The sequence below is a fragment of the Lemur catta genome, chromosome 5 (assembly GCF_020740605.2).
Source record: "Lemur catta isolate mLemCat1 chromosome 5, mLemCat1.pri, whole genome shotgun sequence".
Lineage (NCBI taxonomy): Eukaryota > Metazoa > Chordata > Mammalia > Primates > Lemuridae > Lemur > Lemur catta.
The window spans coordinates 80,108,361-80,128,259 of record NC_059132.1 but is presented as its reverse complement, the minus strand read 5'-3'; the positions used below and the strand labels follow the sequence as shown (position 1 = coordinate 80,128,259).

The 19,899-nt window shown below is 35.8% G+C and overlaps 1 protein-coding gene across 7 annotated transcripts in view; it reads right to left on the bottom strand.

The window, feature by feature from the left end:
* The window catches only part of RAPGEF2 (Rap guanine nucleotide exchange factor 2), a 239,177-nt gene that overhangs the window by 120,053 nt on the left and 99,225 nt on the right, over positions 1–19,899 (bottom strand). For all 7 annotated transcript variants that reach the window (XM_045552193.1, XM_045552194.1, XM_045552192.1 and 4 more), the window contains exon 4: positions 15,739–15,822. In XM_045552193.1, the coding sequence (XP_045408149.1) occupies positions 15,739–15,822 (84 nt within the window). The remainder of the gene's footprint in view (positions 1–15,738; positions 15,823–19,899) is intronic.

Genomic DNA, 19,899 nt, shown 5'->3' with positions numbered 1-19,899 from the left:
AAAAAACTGCTCCTTCTAATTCTACCAATAACTAACACTGGCAAATATTGTTTAGCCTCTGTTTCAGAGCTTCCCTTATAGACTGAAGTGGTAAAAACCTATTACTTATCATCAAAAAATAAAATGCTTAGGAATAAATTTAATAAAAGATATACAAGATCTATATGCTAAAAACTACCATAGGGAATTTAACCTTAGAAAGGGAAATTCTAGAAGACTTAAATGGAGAGAGCACATGGCTAGGAAAGCTCAATATTGTTAAGACGGTAATCTTAAATTGGTCTATATAGATTCAGTGCAATTGAAACCAAATCCTAACAAACTTTTTTTTTTCCCCTGAGATGGAGTCTCACTATATCACCGAGGCTGGTCTCAAACTTCTGGGCCTAGGTGATCCTCCTGCCTCACCCTCCCAAGTAGCTGGGACTACACGTGCATGCCACTGTGCTCAGCTCCTAACAAACATTTTTGACACTGACAAGCTCATTTTAAAGTTTATATGAAAAGGCAAAGACACAGGAAAAAAATAATTTTGCTCAAGACCAAAGTTCGTAATTTATATTACATGATTTCAAAAGTTACTACGCAGCTACACAAATAAAGACAGGGTGGGATTGGTGTAGGAACTGACCGAGCAATGGAACAGAAGAGAGATTCCAGAAGTAGATCTGAACAATTTTTTTTTTTTTTGGAGACAGAGTCTCACTCTGTTCCCCGGGCTGGAGTGCCCTGGTGTCAGCCTAGCTCACAGCAGCCTCAAACTCCTGAGTTCAAGCAATCCTCCTGCCTCAGCCTCCCGAGTAGCTGGGACTACAGGCATGCACCACCATGCCCGGCTAATTTTTCTATATATTTTTAGTTGTCCAGCTAATTTCTTTCCATTTTTAATAGAGAAGAGGTCTCTCGCTCTTGCTCAGGCTGGTCTTGAACTCCTGAGCTCAAATGATCCTCCCACCTCGGCTTCCCAGAGTGCTAGGATTACAGGTGTGAGCCACTGCACCAGGCCTGAACAAATTTTTTATAATTAAATATTTTATACAAATATTTTCACAATTAAACCACTGATTTTTAACAATGTATCAAGGCAATTTGATGGATAAAAAACATTCTTTTCAATGAAATGTCCTAGAACAACAGAATACCTGCATGGAAAAAATATAAACCTCAACCTGTATTTCATATCACACACAAAAAATAAATCAAAATGAATCTCAGACCTAAATGGAAGAGCTAAAACTATTAAATTTCTATAAGAAAGACATGAGAAAACCTTTATGATATCAGGTTAAGGTTTCTTAAAAAAAAACACTAAAAGTACAAAGTATAGAAGAAAATGTTGACAAAATGAACTTCATCAAGATTAAAAGCCTTAGCTTTTAGAGAGACATAGTTGAGGCAAGCCAGAGATCAGGAGAAAATTTTTGCAAAATATATCCAACAAAGGAATTGAATCTGTTAATAGAATAGATAAAGAATGCTTACAACTCAAAAATATGGCAGACACTCCAATTTTTTCTAACGGGCAAAAGATCTGAACTGACACTTCGCCAAAAAAGATATATGAATGGCTACTAAGCACATGAAAAAATTATCAACATTAGTCTTCAGAGACATACAAGACACAACCACAGTGAGAATACCAACATATTTCTACTATAATGGCCAAGATGAAAACGACAGGCAACACCAAATGCTGGAGAAGATGTGAAGCAAACAGAAATCTTATAAACTGCTATGTGAATGCAAAATGTTACAGCCACTATGGAAAACAGCTCCTTATAGTACCTTGTTTACAAAATTCAGTGAGATTTATGAAATCTGGCACCCACTTTATATAAGGATTAACAACATACTGCATGGCTTGCTAAAGCATGGCACAAGATAATCCTGCACTGGGATGGGCAATAAAGTAAAATTTTAAAGGTGCCAAAGTCTGTCCCCGTTACCTTCTGACATAGCTGTAAGCATCCCTCTTTCCTTCTGCATTCTCCCTATTTACCCAGGCCTTCATCTACTCTACCCTGTATCTCCAACTTTTTCAGGTGATCCAATGCCCAGGTTATCTCTTTATATCTCCTGTAGCTCCCACCTGTTTGGCAACTTGACTTAATTTAGTCAAGTTAACTTAACATGACTAAAATCAAATATCTTCATTTCAACCCTGATAACCACCCATCTCCATCCCCCTCCAGATGTGGTTACACCCATCAAAGACATCACTGTACACACATCCAAGTTCAATGCATTGGAACCATATTTTATTCCTTCTGCCTTATCTGTAACCTCCAGTCATTAATTTCATCAATTAACCCTTCTAAATTACTCCCATCACACATAACCCACTAACTTCTACTTCCAAGGAAATCTAGTCAGGCCCTTAGGCATGGCACACTGAAACCCCTGAGATAAGGTTCCTGTCTCTGGTCTCAACTTTACCAAATCTTCCAGGGATCCTCTCATTCTGACCTACCTTCACTGGTTACACATCTGTTACAAAGTCCTTAGTCCAGCCTCTCATTTTGAATCTGATTAACCACCTGCTCGTAAGCTTTTAAAACAAAAGTCTAAGGTTCAACAAAGAAGCAGTGAACCAAAAACAAAAAAACAAAACCTCTAGGGTCTGGGACTCAGTATTTTACCTATCCTAAGCCAGGTGAATCTAGTAACTAGCCTGATTTGAAAATCTCTACCTTGGCAATTGCTTTTCATAGTCTTGCCATAGACATGTCATCTTCTGACCATCTTTATTGCCAAACAAAGACTCTAATGTCTTTTCTACATACTGTCCCACAAGCACATTCTTAGCAAAGTCAAAATTCATACTTCTTGTGCTTGAATAGTAATCAGGCAGCTCTCCTCTACTATATTTGAAAGACTGTAATTACTTTAAATTCTGACCTAGATAATCAATGAAAAAAATCTTTTTTAGCCACACTGATGCTTCCATACACAAAATTAACGATATGTAAAGGTGTTTAAAAGATCACTTAAATGGGTTAATGGTTATGAAGCCTAGAATACCTTATTTCACAGACAACTCTTAGTCTGTGTTTCCAAAATTATACAGTAAGTTAAAATTCAAGATTAGGTGATAAAGTGGTAAACTGAAATGATCTTAAGATTCTGAATAATGATTATTATTTTAGACTATGTAAATTATGGCAAGAAATGAAGGGAACACTCATATATGTATATGACTGAAATCCTGGTGTATATATATATGATTTACACTAATGAAATGGAATACTCCTAATTTGAAGTTTTTCTACGTATAAAACTGAATCATTCAAATACTTAAATGATTGTTTTCCAAATTTACCTTAATGAACCATAAAATAATAAAACACAGTAAAGTGTTTGACCAAGTTTGACCATTGCCCTAATTTTTAAAATTATCTGAAAATGTTTAAGAAATACCAAAGTTATCTTAACGAAATTACACACTAACACCCTAAGCAGTTTATAGCTATAAAACATGATAAAGGTAAACCATCAACAAATTTCAGGTAAAATAATTTGTCAGGTAAAAATTATCCTGAAATATCTGACTTTAAAAAATTAGGTAAAAGCATAACTGAAAAAGTAGTTATTTAATGTTTATGTAGCTCTATAATTATATAAACATTCAATACTGGAAATTCTATTTTATATTTAATTGCAAAACTATGTAAGTCCTATGTAAAGCCATAAATGTGTGGTAAAAGTAAGAAACAGCTAAGAATAAAAGTACTTTTAATATTTCGAGCTCACAGTTCAATATTTTCATCAGTAATAAATATTAAGCAGATAGTTTTAAAACCCACATGTATTTAAATTCTCAATATTAAAAAAGCAATAATATACTTATCTAAGCTATTACTTTACTTATTTCAACTAATACTCTCAATTTGTAGTACATGGACAAAATTAAGTTGGGTACATAATATAGAATAAACTCACTTTCTTTAACATTTGAATATATGATTTTGCTGTTTTAATATATATAATTCAATTCATAATAAAATAAAAGAGGTCTCTGAACTATGATTAAACAAAAATTTTTTATTTTAATAAAGACAATCCAATTTCCCTGAGTATAATTTGCTTCATATATCAATTCCTCTTTTAACAATATTCTTACTCTTGTTACTTTCTGTTAGTGTCCCTACTACAGAAGATATGCTTCCTTAAACAAAAACAAATTTAGTTGCTATATATTTTAAGATATACCTTGAATTCATACAAGTAGAACAGTAATTTACACAACCCTCTATCCCTCCTCCAAAAATAACTGTGGCACAAAAAAGGGCTATGCGTTCCTCTGCACTTAGCAGTGAATAAAGAATCCAAACATTTTATAGAGAAAAACAATATTGTATTTCATTGACACATAAGTCAGACTTTAAAACCTTTATGAAATATAATAATATTTATTTCTGCAAGAGAAAGCCAAACATCACTGCAAATAAGGACTTCCAGGGTGAACTATCACACACTCATTTATACCAAGGATCACAAATGACAATCCCCTGACTAAAGATTTCAAGCATCAGATGACCTGTGATACTGTATCAACTGTACACACAAAAACATCAGAGTCCTTCTCCTTAAGGCTACTTACTGTTACTGTGTTAAGACACTACCCAGGCCAGTATTCCAAAGACCACAAAAGCCTGCATTTACATGTACAGCACATCTGTGATGTTGTAGTTATAGCAACCAAATTCCCAACTTGATCCAGCAATTGAACTCCCTCTCTGGAGAACGGTTTTGCTCTGTGCATCAGGTATCACAGAATGTGATTTAAAAAGGGAATAAGTGGTCTAAATAATGCAAAAAAAATCATGTTATTTAATAGCTTCCCAGGATAAAGACATTTCATACTGAAGCAGAAAGTACAACTAATATCCAATGGGAGAACATTTTTAATATATCTCATTGTCACTATTTACATATTTTACTTTACTCCTTTGATTTAGAGACCAAGTACCTTATTTCAAATTTAAAATAGGATATGTTTACATCAAGCACAAACTAAACTTTCCCTTCAAGATCATCAACTCTAGTCAAACCAAGTTCACATTCATTTTATAATTTTCTCTGCTTTACTGGGAACTCTCTCCAAGCACTTTCTTAAAACCTTTAATGTAAATCTTTGCCTTATATGCGTCATGGGATTACCAGGACTTGAATCAACTTTAGGTAGAACACACAGTAATTACAGATGATGTAAGAGCTGAAGGAGTGTGGCTAAGCTGATGCAGAGTGTGACCAAGCACATGAAGAGAATGATGATCTAGCAAAGAAAGATACTTAACACACTACTAGAAGGTGGGGGGGAAACAAAAGAGCAGGTGTAACAGAGACCGCTGGTGGCCTGTTTCAATATCCATTCTCCTCTTTCTCCTTAGAAGGATATTTTTATATTATTATTTTTAGCAGGGCACATCACATTGCAGAATAAAGGACTATATGTCCCAAAGTCCTGGGTAGCCTGAAGTGGCCATATGACCACATTCTGGACAATAGGATATAAATAGAAAAGTTGCTTCAAGGAATCTGACTTGGAGGGAAAGGTAACTCTTTTGCTCTTCTGCCTTACCTCCTGCTTCTAGCTTCCAGTGCACACAGGATAGCTGGAGCCAGGCAGCCATCTGTGCTAAGAACTGACCTGGAAATGCAAGCCATGTGCTAGCACAAGCAGAGAAGAAAGAAAGACGCCTGTAACCTTTTCACACTGTGCAGCCACCACCGCACCATCCTGGAGCATCCATCCCGCCCCCCCCCCCAGGTCTTTTACATGAAAAAAAAAATTAGCCCCTGCTGTGTTTATACAATTATTTTATGCAACTAAAACTAATTGGCATTAACACAGTAAGCAAGCCAATACCCAGCAAGACACTGTCTGCCTTTTTCCATCTTCTGCACCCCTGCGCAGGTCAAACAGTATCGACTTCTCATGAGCCTCCCCCAAACTCCTTCCATCACCTTGCAACCTCATTCTTTCCCCTGATGATTCTTCTCCTCTGTATCAACCTGACATTAAATAAATTTAGGTTATTGCAAAGTTTTTTCTAAAAGGGAATATGTCATCATAACATTGTTAGAACTTTCTTTAAAGGGCAAATTAAAAGTACAACCCTGACCCAACAGGATCCAACAAATATTTATTAAATGCCTGCTATGTCCTAAGCACTGGGGAAGCGAAGCTGAATAATACGGCCCACGCCCTTGAAAAATCCCTTAGTATGGATATGGAATGATTATTCCTGACAGGTGGGTGGGTGGAGGTGGAGTACAGGTGGCAACAATAAGTGTACATCCCAGGAAGAGAGAGCAGCCTGGGCAAAAGTGTGCTTGGACCAGAGTGATCAGTAACCGGAGTGGGTATCAGGAGTCAGGAGTGATGTAGGCTGAGACATATTATGAGCTGCCCCGTATGTCTCACTAAGGAATGTGGACTTTACGTTTGCCAGTGGGAAGTCATTTGGGTTCATCACGCAAGGGATCAACAAAAAAACTTCTGTGCTTTTTAACGATGATTATGGTGGCACTATGGAAGGAGAACCAAAGGCATTTGGTGGCGGGGGGCAGCACTTTAAGAGAACAGGTGACGTGTGAACAAGGCAACAGCAGTGGTGAGGGAGGCATCTGATTTGATAGATACTGTCATTTCCAACTCTGGAGTGTTATTTGCTTTAAAAAAATTGGCAGAGGAAAGAGGACAGAACAGAGACTCACAGAAATTTCTAGAGCAGGTGACAAGTAGTTTATTAAAGCCATTGGAGACAGGAAAAATAGGAGGTCAAGTGGACTTGTAGGTGTTTGTTGAATTCCAGACATGGAACCTAGAGTTTGAGGGACCTGGAGAAAAAAAAAATCCACAAAAAGATACAGGTGTTCTAGATACACCCTTAACTCCTACACCCTTCTCTCCCTTTACTGTATGTACTGGCAAAGCACAAACCCCAGCAAAACCCAATCACCACCTTCTCCATGCCTGTCCCTAAACAGCTGAAAGTTGCTAGTGTCTTTGTGTGTATGTATGTGTAAAAATAAATAAATCTATGACCACAAATACCAATTGAGCACTCAATACTCCCTATTTCACAACCTCTCTTTTTTCAAAACTTCTAAACATCCACCATTGAACTCCCAAACCTACCAACTGAATGAACCACACCTCTTACCCTGAGCCTGTAAAACATGATGAAGCACTTTCACACTTTCAAAAGCAAACACCATCCTCACCACCCCCACCCCGGCCTCCCACCCCATTTGTGGGCTTCTCTGCAAAGGCCCTCCTCCCTCCTCCTTCCTCTATCATCTATACAGCTCTCTCTGCCTGATCATCTCCATCAACATACAAACATGCACTCGCATCTCCCGATTTTAAAGAAACAAATCCCTCTTGATTTCACAACTCCCAGCCACCACCCCATCTTCCTGCTCCTCTTCCGGATGAAATTTCCTGAAATGATAAAATCTTCTCCTTCACTAGTTCTTACCTTCCCATTGTCTCCTCAACCAGCTCCACTACTCCACTGACACTGGCTCTGTTAGGTCACCTACGACTTCCATGTTGTTCAATCCAAAGGTTATGTCACTATTTTCACATTATTGAATCTCCCTACAGCATTGGACAAAAGTAACCCCTCTTCCCTCTCAAAACATTGTTTTATCTTTTGGTTTTGATGACACACGAGCAGGATCTTTGGTTCAGCACCATATTCTAAGCAGGCACATATGGGGCACTGAGTAAGATTTGTAGGATGAATGAATAAGACAGAAGTATAGGCTGGGCATGGTGACTCATGCTTGTAAGCCCAGAACTTTGGGAGACCAAGACGAGAGGATCACTTGAACCCAGTAGTTGGAGACCATCCTGGGCAACGCAGCGAGACCCTGTCTCTACAAAAAAATTTTTAAAAATAAGTATAAGCATATAAAGAATTGCAGGTGAGCAGTTTAAGGACAGAAGTCACGATAAAAGGGTTCACTAGTACTAATTAAGCATGAAGTTAAGGAATCTCTTGAAAAGACATAACAAATAACCTGTTAGAAATCTCTTCTGATCATTTTGCTCATCACTTTTGATGATCCTCTTGGTAAACAATTCTCCTATGACATGAAGTTGTAAGGACACTATATCTTATAGTGAATAGGTTTTTATACGTTAATATTTATAAAAGAACAATACATTTACCACTCACTCTTAATTACTATCTGTTATCTTAATTACTCAATCCATGAGATAGAATGCTTCCGAAGACTCAATACAGGTATGTCAAGTTTTAAAACCTGCCGCTGGTTTAGCTGTGGGGTAAATAACTGCAGAAGACTGAGGGGAACACAGCCAAGTCCTAGAGGATGGATCGACACACAAGCACACACAAATACATATTTATGCACATATGCGTATGTTTTAATCCAATTCTACGCTGCTACACATTTATGTTTATATTAATATATAGATGAAATTGAAGATTTTTAAGTAAAAATAAAAATAAGTTTCTATGACTCCCTGCCTAACCAACTATTTCTACTAACTGACCAACTACAGGCCCCAATCACCTGCTTGGGCAAAAATACTACGATAATAATGGGCGGTGTGATACAATGCCTAAGAGAAGCAGTTCTTACACAACTTACCAACCCTAACTGACTCTGCCATCGTCCACTAACTTGAGGCCATTCCAAATATGAATTAAACAAAGTCCTATGGTATTATTCCTTTTAAAGGAAAAAAAAAAAGACTTCTAATAATGCTGTCTATAAGGAAAACTTCTAAAAAGCTTATGTCTTAATAGCATCTCATTTAATCCTATTATACATAAGAGATACCTTCCCACGATGGGAAGGAAGGTACATAAGACCAATGTATTATTTTCAAAACTCAATGAGGACAGTTTTAAGATGGTTTCTAGGTTTTCTCTCTCTCTCTTTTTTTTTTTTTTTTGGTATTCCTTCTTCAATCACCATTCTTTTCCTTCCATGCTCAATATGCACTTCTACTGTTGTAGTTTTACCAATACCTGAAAGTAAATTTTATTTTAATGCACAATTTCCACTAAACTCCACTCCTCACTTCTTTTTATGCCTTTTGGGTATGTTCAATGTCCAAGAAAGTTACCCTTCTGTAAGGTAACTCACTAGTAAGTGGTGTGTTTTGTTTTTGAGACAAGGTCTCACTCTGTCGCCCAGGCTACAGTACAGTGGCATCATCATAACTTGATGTGGCCTCCAACGCCTGGGCCCAAATAATCCTCCACCCTCAGCCTCCTGAGTAGCTGGGACCACAGGTGTGCACCACCACATGCAGCTAATTTCTCATTATTATTTTTTTTTTTGTAGAGACAGGGTCTCACTATTGCCCGGTCTGGTCTCAAACTCCTAGCTTCAAGTGATCCTCCTGCCTTGGCCTCCCAAAATGCATGAGCCACCACACCTGGCCCAGTGAACTACTTTTGAAATGCCATACTACTTCAGACACCTCCAATAAAGCATCACACGACTTACAACAAATGTGTACTCTTTCAAGAATATGACTTTCTAATCCTATACGGCTCTTTATATGAAATAACGAACACTTAAATTTGTTTTCAGTCCCTACCACATAAATATAGAATGACTCATCCATTGTTTTACCCTCTTTCATTACTAAAAAGGCTATCAAGTTCTCAGGGTGATCAATTAACTTATCATGTAGCACTGGCAAGCAGAAAGTAGGCCTGCGATTTTTAAACTCAAGTAGCTCATTGTTTGTCATATGAATCATAATGAGAATAGTATTTCAGGCTCTCAGAACTGATTAGTTAAATGTCTTGTTTCTCCACTTATTCTCATTATAGCTGCCAGCTCTAATTTAAAATGTGATTATTAAGAGTACCATAGCACAATTTTAATTTTTAAATCATGGACATATTTGGTATCAATGAAAAAGAAACAGTACTTGTAAATGGACACAGTCAACGTGGTGCAAATAAATGATGTGCACATTTCTTCCAACCTCCTGCCAGTGTTACTTGAGATCTAATTTACCAATGGTCCTAGCTTTCCAATCAAGTTATGCAGCTTTGTAAACTAGACCTCTCATTAATGCTACCATTACCAATGCTTTTGCAACTATTTCACTCCCCAAACTGCAAGTGTATTCTAGATAAATTGATCCTGTTCTTTTGCCTTCAACTCACGCTATTGGTTATGTTTGGACTGCCCTCCCTCCATCCTATCTGTGTCCATCACTCACATTCTCCATAATGTACAGATTTTCTTTCTGACCACTTCCCAACAATCTAAATTATAAACCCAACTTAAAGGCCACCCTGGATTACCTCCCACATACATTAAAATACCCCCATCTTTGAAATAATTTTGCATTCATATGGTCCTTGCTACATCAATTTACATATACTACCTGTTTAATGACATCTAGGCAATTTTTTCATGTTTCATATACAACTGCCTCACCTCCCCAAGCAGAAATTAAGTTACACAACAGCAAGGGTGGACCATCTTGCATCCTTTGTGTACTTTGAGACTTAATGTAGAGACCATCGAGTAGGACTCAATGCAAGTTTCAATTAATGTATGAAATAACATGGAAATATGACTCAAACCTGTTTTAGAATGAGACAGAATAACCCATCAACACGGAAAGGGCCTACGAACCAAACCTCAATTGTGATGGCACGTCACTGTACAGCAGTTCCTACTGACGGTGCATTGCCAGTTATGGACATAATTTCTTAACACACTGTAGTATACAGATTACTTTGTCTGCTAGAAGTCTGCTGCCCAACATAACCTGTCAAATTAGACCCTAAAGTCCATGAATCAGAAGACTTTGCCCTCTGTAGAGGTCTTTGCCCTAATCACTCTGATTTCCAACCTTAATTACAATCCTTCTCTTGGCATCTTCCAAATTCTCAGGTTTACAGCTAGACTGGGATTACCTTCTCCTTCAACCTTATAGTCCCTACCCTAGCCACCACATAAATACGAAGTGAAGAAACTGCTTACCAATTGCTCTGAAAAAAAGATACAGAAACTTTTAAACTATCAGAGCAATGAAGATGTTATTTGTTTATGATTAAATATGACATACATCCTTATTTCTATTAAAAGGCCCTTTCTTTGAGACTTCCATGATAAAATTGATTCTATTAAGAAATTCAGAGCCAGGTGCAGTGGCGCGTGCCTCTAATTCCAGCTACTTGGAAGGCTGAGGCAGGAGATCACTAGAGCCCAAGAATTTGAGACCAGCCCAGGCCAAACAGTGAGATCTCACCTCAAAAAAAAAAAAAAAATCAAGTTCAGCATTTCAATAGGAATGATTTTTCCAGGATTGTGACCAACGTAAATTCAAAGAAGAGTCATTCTGTCTAACAATAATGGTTCATGTCTTAAATATCTAGCATACTGTTTTTCTCTTCTTCCAAACAGATTTTTAAATGACTGATAAACTAATAGAAAAAGACTCTAAGACTTAACATAAAACCTAGGTAAACTATCTCCTTCTCTAACAAATAGTACAAACAGCAAGATACAAGTTTAGAAACACAATCTGAGCCTATCTTAATATCTAAATTAGAATTCTCAGCCTTTCAAAGAAGCCAGCAGTCAAAAGTAACATAATAATTCAAGTTATTACACTGTGACCTTATTACAAAATAGGCTTCAGCATTCATAGCATGGGTCAATTTTAGAGGAAATGTTAAATTACATAACAATTTCTATTGTAATGTTTTAAATACACTGACTTAGGGTACATTAGGACAATAAATATTAATGTTTTCCTATTCATTATGTAGTAAAAACCAAAGGTACATTAGAAAACTATTTCTAAATCTGCAACTTTATAAGACAATTTTCATTTATTGCTTCCAGCCCCACTGCTAGTACAAATGGTGCCTTTGAAAATATTAGGCAGGAAAAACTGCTTCCTCACCTTACTACCCTATACCTGTCAATTATTCTAATAAATCAATCTAAAGTGACTATGGATGTAAGCAGTACTTCATAAAGCTGTACAGCACACAACCTGCATAACATAGTGGCAACACCACTGCACTCATAGGTTTGGAAAAACACAGGTAGTTTGCACTGTTTCTATATTCATCTATGGCAAATATTCCCTCTGAGTCCACACACTATATTCTTAAATTACCTTTGCTTACAATCTTTCTGTTAATGCAAAGAAACTGAATTCATTTTAAATAAGACTTTAAGAAAAACGTAAGTATAAATTGTACATTGCTTCAAGAATACAAGTTGTACTCCAAATAAGAGTTTAGCTCTATCTTAGGGCAACATTATACGTAACAACATAAAATACATGACATTAAGGACACTTGTACAAATATCGTGTTTTAAAACTTGACGTGTTTCTAACAGATTTACAAGAAAACTCACAAAACACCATTTATATCACTGAAATTGCTCGAGGTGGGGAAGAGTGAGCAAGCTGTCACTGACAGTCGCATAGGAATTCATAGGCTCTATAACTGTTACGAATCTTACTAAAGAATAACATTCATGTTTGAACAAAGTAAAGGCATATATACCAAAACAACCCTCATTTATCCAGGAAGATAACAAAAATGAAAAACAAAACTAGAAAAACCTAAAATGCTGACTTAAATGTCAACTGAGGACTTCAATAAAGCTCATGAAATCTGGAAGCCAAATGACAGATTGTCTACAATATATATATAAAACCCTTCTCACCTGATGAAATCAGATGTCAAAACAATTTCATGAGCATTAGTTAAAAACAAAAATGTTGTTCAAGATACTTTGATACTTTCAAGGTGAATTACCTGTCAAATTGAGTAGGCACTTTCAAGAGAATGCTCAGTTTAATTATATACACTGATAACTGATTTCCAGGTATACATGATAAAAACATGTTAAGTGTGAAGAATCATCTGCGAACTAGTTGTTTTATGTAACTGGACTGTTACTAATACCTAATCCATACAGAATCTCAACATTTTCTGGAAAGAGAAATGTATATGAATCACTAATGTCAAACTTTAACATAGTAACAATAGACTCTTTCGTATGAAAACAATCTCAGAACAATTCCTAAGGCAACATCCCCAAAGGAAACAAACAACTTGAACAGAGCAAATGTCACCAGGTGCAACATGAAGGAATACCTATATATAGCACTAGTTTGTCATTCGGTCTGAAACACCACTCCTTCCTTCATCCTATTAAAGTACTAACTTGCAAGCATTTGACATCTAGCCAGAGAAAGAGTAACTTATGTCATCTTTTAAAATAATTAGATGTAGAGTCCAATGTGCTCGTGAAATAGGTCTGAACTGCAAGTCCTCTTTCTTCTAGAACAGCAGTTTTCTGAACATTAAGTTCCCTTTCCAGAAGTTAGAACAAGCTGTTACTTGACTAGCTGATGATGGCTGGTAGTCAAAGAAGACGATTACTGGCTTCTTCACTACTCTAGGGCGTCAGTCTATGGATTTAGTTTGTACAACAGACCTTGTTATCAAGACGATAAGGTCATAATCAGTGTTCTCTTTAAGATATATAAATTTCAAATCATATTCATTACAGCATTATTGATAATAAAAAGTATGCAAAATTTACCCTTTGCAATTAAATGAATTGTGGAAAGTTCAAATAACTGAATATTAATAGGCATTAAAAGTTATAAAGACTAAACTCTTCTTATGAAGAGTTTTTAATACTATGAGGCAATGCATATAGACACACATATGTAACTAAGATTCTAAATTGTATATAAAGCATGATCTTAAACATGTAGAAGACATACATATAAGGAAGCCTAGGAAAAAAACCAGAATATTAAAGAATGATTATCTTGAATGAGAGGATTTTAGATGATGTTTTCTCTTCTAGTTTTGAAAATTTATGTAATTATTACTTTTTACATTAAAATTATATATGTTTTTAATAACAATATGTCAATGCTTAAATAGCATTTGCCTACACTTTCTTCAAAGTAACAAAATAGAGTCAGACAGAACCTCCAAAATGGACCAATCAGCAGGTCCTGTGTTTGAAGGAGTGGAAGAATATTTGTTCAATTCTCCATTCTTCCAGGAAACAAAATTCTTGGAATTATAGGAGCTGGCTCACAGGGTCACTCTACGCTTTCTAGGTAAACTTGTAAGAGGTACACCCACCCACCATCCTATACTACCAGTTTCCTCATTCACAACAGGCAAGTAATAATTATACCTGTCTCAAAGGGGTGTTATGAAATTGAATGATTTAATATATACAAAGCATTTAAAATGGTACCTGGCAAATAGAAAACACTATAAAAGCCTTAGCTATTTTGTCATTATCATTTTATTACCATTATTATTATTATTACTACTACTACTACTACTACTACAATTATTACTGCCACTATTACTAATACTACCACCACCACCACCAATGCTATTATCATTACTAAGACTACTGCAACTATAAGAACAACAGGAAAGAGTGTCCCTCTTACATGGGACCATTTTCCAAAGAAAACAATATTTGCCAATTTGACCTCAAAGAAGTAGAAGGGCAAAGAGGCATGAGAATTGCACCAGAGATTATTTTTAATTAGACGCAATGTGCCTCTGGCACTCCCTCGCTGGCATTCTGGCCACCAAAGGCCCGTCCCATCCCCTTCTGTTACCACACCCAGGCGAATGTTTCTCTACAGTGTGAAATGACCTCTCCCGTCTCAGTGACTCTTTTTATAAAAATTTGTTCACATCTTTAAAATAGATTCTTAACATGGACCCTGACTTATTCAGAACTATTTATCAAGAATATATTTGGATATTTTTCTAGAGGAGTTAGATGACAGAAAGGGAGGAATCACTATACTTTAATAAATTTAGTCAGTTTAAATAAAATGCTTAATAATTTAAAATAAAAATAGTGAAAATATAAAATCTTTTGTCAAAATATAAATATTTATTTGTGAAAAACACATAAGAGGAAAAAATACCTACTGAAACTCAGTAGCTGATACTTTCGGGAAACTTAAACATAGACAGCCATGTATATAACAGATGAGCCCTAACCCTTTCTGGCCAGAGCTGATTGCAACAGAGGTACACATCTGCCCCAAGCTAGGCCAATCAGATGGTATCCTGAAGAATCCAAAGAAAAGACATAGACACTGCATTCAAATGGTGTAAACATTAGGGACGTAAGATTATACGTCAATAGCACACACAAGCCAAAGTCATAGGGAAAAAGAAATTAACAGCCTAAGAAAGCAGGAAACTAATTTACAGAAAAATGCAAAAATGAGAGACCATATGGTCTGCAGAAGCAAAAAAGTCAATGACAGCCCTTGCCTTTCCACTTCTAGTCCTGTGTGGTCTTAATGACCCTCCTTTGCCTCTTTTCAGATATTTATGAGACTACCTGCTATACTCAAAGTTAGTTCTCCTTTACCTAAGCTATTTTGAGGTCAATTTTATTCACAAACGTGCCCTAAACACAGCAGACATGATCGTGTGACAAATGTATATGTCACCAGCATGTTTTCTGTTCTCACCCTTTGTTAATCAGATTGGAACAGTGTTTACAACATAAAATAGTTATTTCTTACAGATTTATTATGTATTATATCAACATTCTAAAGTACTGCCTTGTTTTATAACAGTAAAAGAAGAAAAAGGAAGAAAAAAGAATTTTGTAAAAGAACTCAATTCTGTAAAAGAATTTCAAGTTTCATAGATAATCTATTATAGAATGTCTATACAATACCTGCTTCTTGGAAGAAACATGGATTCCTTAATGAACACGGAACCAGAGAGAAGGATATACCAGCAGGTCCCAATATCATCAGGACTGAAAAGAAAATATAATAGAATCAGATGGTTATCTATAAGAATAACAACAAAAAAATCAAAACCTATGTAGTGCAAAGTACAGTGCCCAGGTTACATTTAGAATCATCAAGATAAACAGCATAAAACACATACTTAAAAATACCATTATTCAACTATTGGAATCATTTTTTTAATTTTTTTTTACCCCTGAAATACACTAAAATATTTATTAGTATACTTAAATGTTTTAAATGTTCCTATAGCACTTATCATACCTACCATTCCAAGTTTCATTTTTTTAGTTAATTTTTTGAACAGAAAATACTTTTGACTGCTTCAGAAATGAAAATACAAAGAGCTATCAGTGAAATTCAGTCTTCCCAAAGCTTTCCCCTGTTTACCAAGTTCCCACATTTTTCCACCACACTTCTTACGTATTCTATCAGGATTTATTTATGCATGTGCACATATTAATGGATGTATATTCTTATTCCACGCACTATCTTTTTTTTAAGCAGAAAAGATAGTACACTCTACACAGTTCTTTACTTTGTGATGACCTCTGGAGATCTTTCATCAGAAGACAGCTTTCTTGTGCATTTATAGCTGTAGAGCATTCCATTCCATTGTACAGATGTGCCATATTTGACTTAAGTAATTCCCTATTGACAGTCATTTCAGTTGTTTGCAATCATATACAATATATAAAAACTGCAATGAATAACCTTGTACGTAATACAGAAGATCAATGAAACAGAAAGTTGGTTCTTTGAAAAGATAAACAAAATCAATAGACCTCTAGGCTAGATTGACCAGAAATAGAAATGACCCAAATAAGCTCAGTCAGAAATGAAAAAGGAGATATTACAACTGATACCAAAGACATACAAAATATCATCTGTGAATACCACGAAAATCTCTACGCACATAAACTCGAAAACAGAGAGGAAATGGACAAATTCCTTGAGACACAAAACCTTCCGAGACTCAATCAGGAAGCAACAGAACTCCTGAACAGACCAATAATGAGCAATGAGATTGAAGTAAAAAAACTTGTCCAACACAAAAAAATCCCCAGACCAGATGAATTCACAGTCAAATTTTATCAGACCTACAAAAAATAGTTGGTACTCATATCGCAGAAATTATTATATTCCATTAACATTGAGAAGAAGGGAATCCTCCCTAACTCATTCTACGAAGCCAGTGTCACCTTGATACCAAAGCCAGGAAAAGACACAACAATAAAAGAAAACTATAGACCAATATCCCTTATGAATATAGTTGTAAAAATCCTCAGTAAAATATTAGCAAACTGAATTTAATAGCACATCAAAATAATAATCCACCAGGAACAAACGGCCCTCATTCCAGGAAGTAAGGATGGTTCAACATATGTAAATCAATAAATTTGATTTATCACATAAACAGAAGCAAAAGCAAAGATCATGTGATCATCTCAATAGATGAAGGAAAAGCATTTGACAAAATTCAGCACCCTCTCATGATAAAAACCCTCAACAAACTTGGCATAGAAAGAACCTATCTCAAATTTATAAAAGCCATATGACAAACCCACAGCCAGCATCATAGTGAATGGGGAAACGTTGAGCATTTCCACCACGAACTGCAACAAGACAAGGATGCCCACTGTCACCACTTCTATTCAACACAGTACTATAAGTCCTAGCCAGAGCAATCAGGCAAGAGAAAGGAATTAAGTGTATCCAAATCAGGAAAGAGGAGGTCAAACTATTGCTTTTTGCTGACAATATGATCTTATACCCAAGAAAACCCCAAAGATTCCACCAAGAGACTCCTGGAATTGATAAATAAATTCAGCAAAGTCTCAGGTTACAAAATCAATGTACACAAATCAGTGGCATTCCTCTACACCAATAAAACTCAAGCTGAGAGTCAAATCAAAGACTCAGTATCATTCACAGTAGCTACCAAAAAAAAAAATAAAAAAAATAAAAACCCTAGGGATATACTTAACCCAGAAGGTGAAAGACCTCTACAAAGACAACTACAAAACACTTAGGAAAGAAATCACTGATGATATAAACAAATGGAAAAACATATCATCCTTATGGATCAGGAAAATCAACGTTGTTAAAATGTCCGTAGTACCCAAAGTAATTTACAGATTCAATATAATTCTCATCAAAATACCAATGTCATATTTCACAGAACTAGAAAAAATAATTCCATGTTTTGTTTGTGACCAGAAAGGAGCCTGAGTAGCCAAAGCAATCTTAAGCAAAAGGAACAAATCTGCAGGCATCACATTACCAGACTTCAAACTATACTACAAGGTGTAACCCAAACAGCATGGTATTGGCACGAAAATAGAGACACAGACCAATGGAACAAAACAGAAAACCCAGACAAAAAACCATCCACATACAGCCAACTGCTCTTTGGCAAAGCAGACAACAGTGTACACTAGGGGAAAGAATATCTATTTAATAAATGCTGTGACAAGTGGATAGCCACATGTAGAAGAGTGAAACAGGATCCATATCTTTCACCACTCACAAAAATTAATTCAAGACAGATAAAAGATTTAAATGTAAGGCATGAAATCATAAGAACTTTAGAAAAAGATGTTGGAAAACTCTTCTACGTAAAGGCCTAGGCAAAGAATTTCTGAAGAAGATGCCAATGGCAATCACAGCAACAACAAAAATAAATAAATGGGACTTGATTAAATTAAAAAAGCTTCTGCACAGCAAAGGAAATAATCAACAGAACAAATAGACAACCTAATGAATGGGAGAAAATATTCACAAGCTATACATCCAACGAAGGTCTAATTACCAGAATCTACAAAGAACTCAAGCAAAGAAAAAAAATCAAACCACCCCATTAAAAAGTAGGCAAAAGATGTGAACAGAAGCTTTTCAAAAGAAGGTAGACAAATGTCCAATAAACATATGAAAAAATGCCCAGTCACTAATTATCAGGGAAATGCAAATTAAAACCACAATGAGTGATCACCTTACTCCAGTTACAATGGCTTTTATTAAAAAATACATTAACAATGGATGCTAGTATGGAATCAGAGAAAATGCAAGGCTTATACATTGTCGGTGGGACTGCAAATTAGTACAACCTCTACGGAAAACATTATGGACATTCTTCCAAGAACTAAACCATTTGATCCAGCAATCCCACTTCTGGGTATTTACCCAAAGGAAAGGAAGTCATTTTATCAGAAAGACACCTGCACTCAAATGTTTATTGCAGCACAATTCACAATTGCAAAGATGTGGAATCAACCCAAGTGCCCAACAATTCATGAGTGGATTAACAAAATGTGGTATATATGTACCATGGAATACAACTCGGCCATGAAGAAGGATAACTTAATGCCTTTTGCAACAATATGGATGGAACTGGAGATCATTATCCTAAGTGAAGTATCTGAAGAATGGAAAAACAAACACCATATGTGCTCATTATTAAACTGGAACTGGTGAGTACACATGTGCATACAGGGAAGTATAATTCAATGGAAATCAATCAAGGGGCAGGGGGAGGAGGGGACGAGTGAAAATCTACCTAGCATGTTTAAAGAACACTATCTAGGTGATGGGCACATTAATAACCCTGACTCAAGCATTACAAAAGCAATTCTTGTAACCAAAAACATTTGTACCCCTGTAATAACTGGAAATAAAGATTAAAATTAAAAGTTTTTACAAAAAAAAGTCTGGAAAACTAGTAAGTTAAAACCAGAATTCGTATAAATCAAAAGTGTTTTGTGATAACAGATGATGCTTAATGTATGCCTGTTATATGCAAAGTATGGTGCTAAGGAATTTAATGAATTACTTTATTTAATTTTTGCAACAACCATTTAATGTAGATAGTAACATTATACCCATAAGTGGTAAAACTAAGGGTTAAAAGGGTTAATTAGTGTGTCCTGTGTTACAAAGAAACATGTGAAGAGTAAAAACATTCCCTAAAGGAATATGTACCAAAAACAAAAATAACAGTAAAAAAAAAAAAAAAGATAACTAAAATAACTCGAACCACACACACACACACACACACACACACACACACACACACACACACAATAATC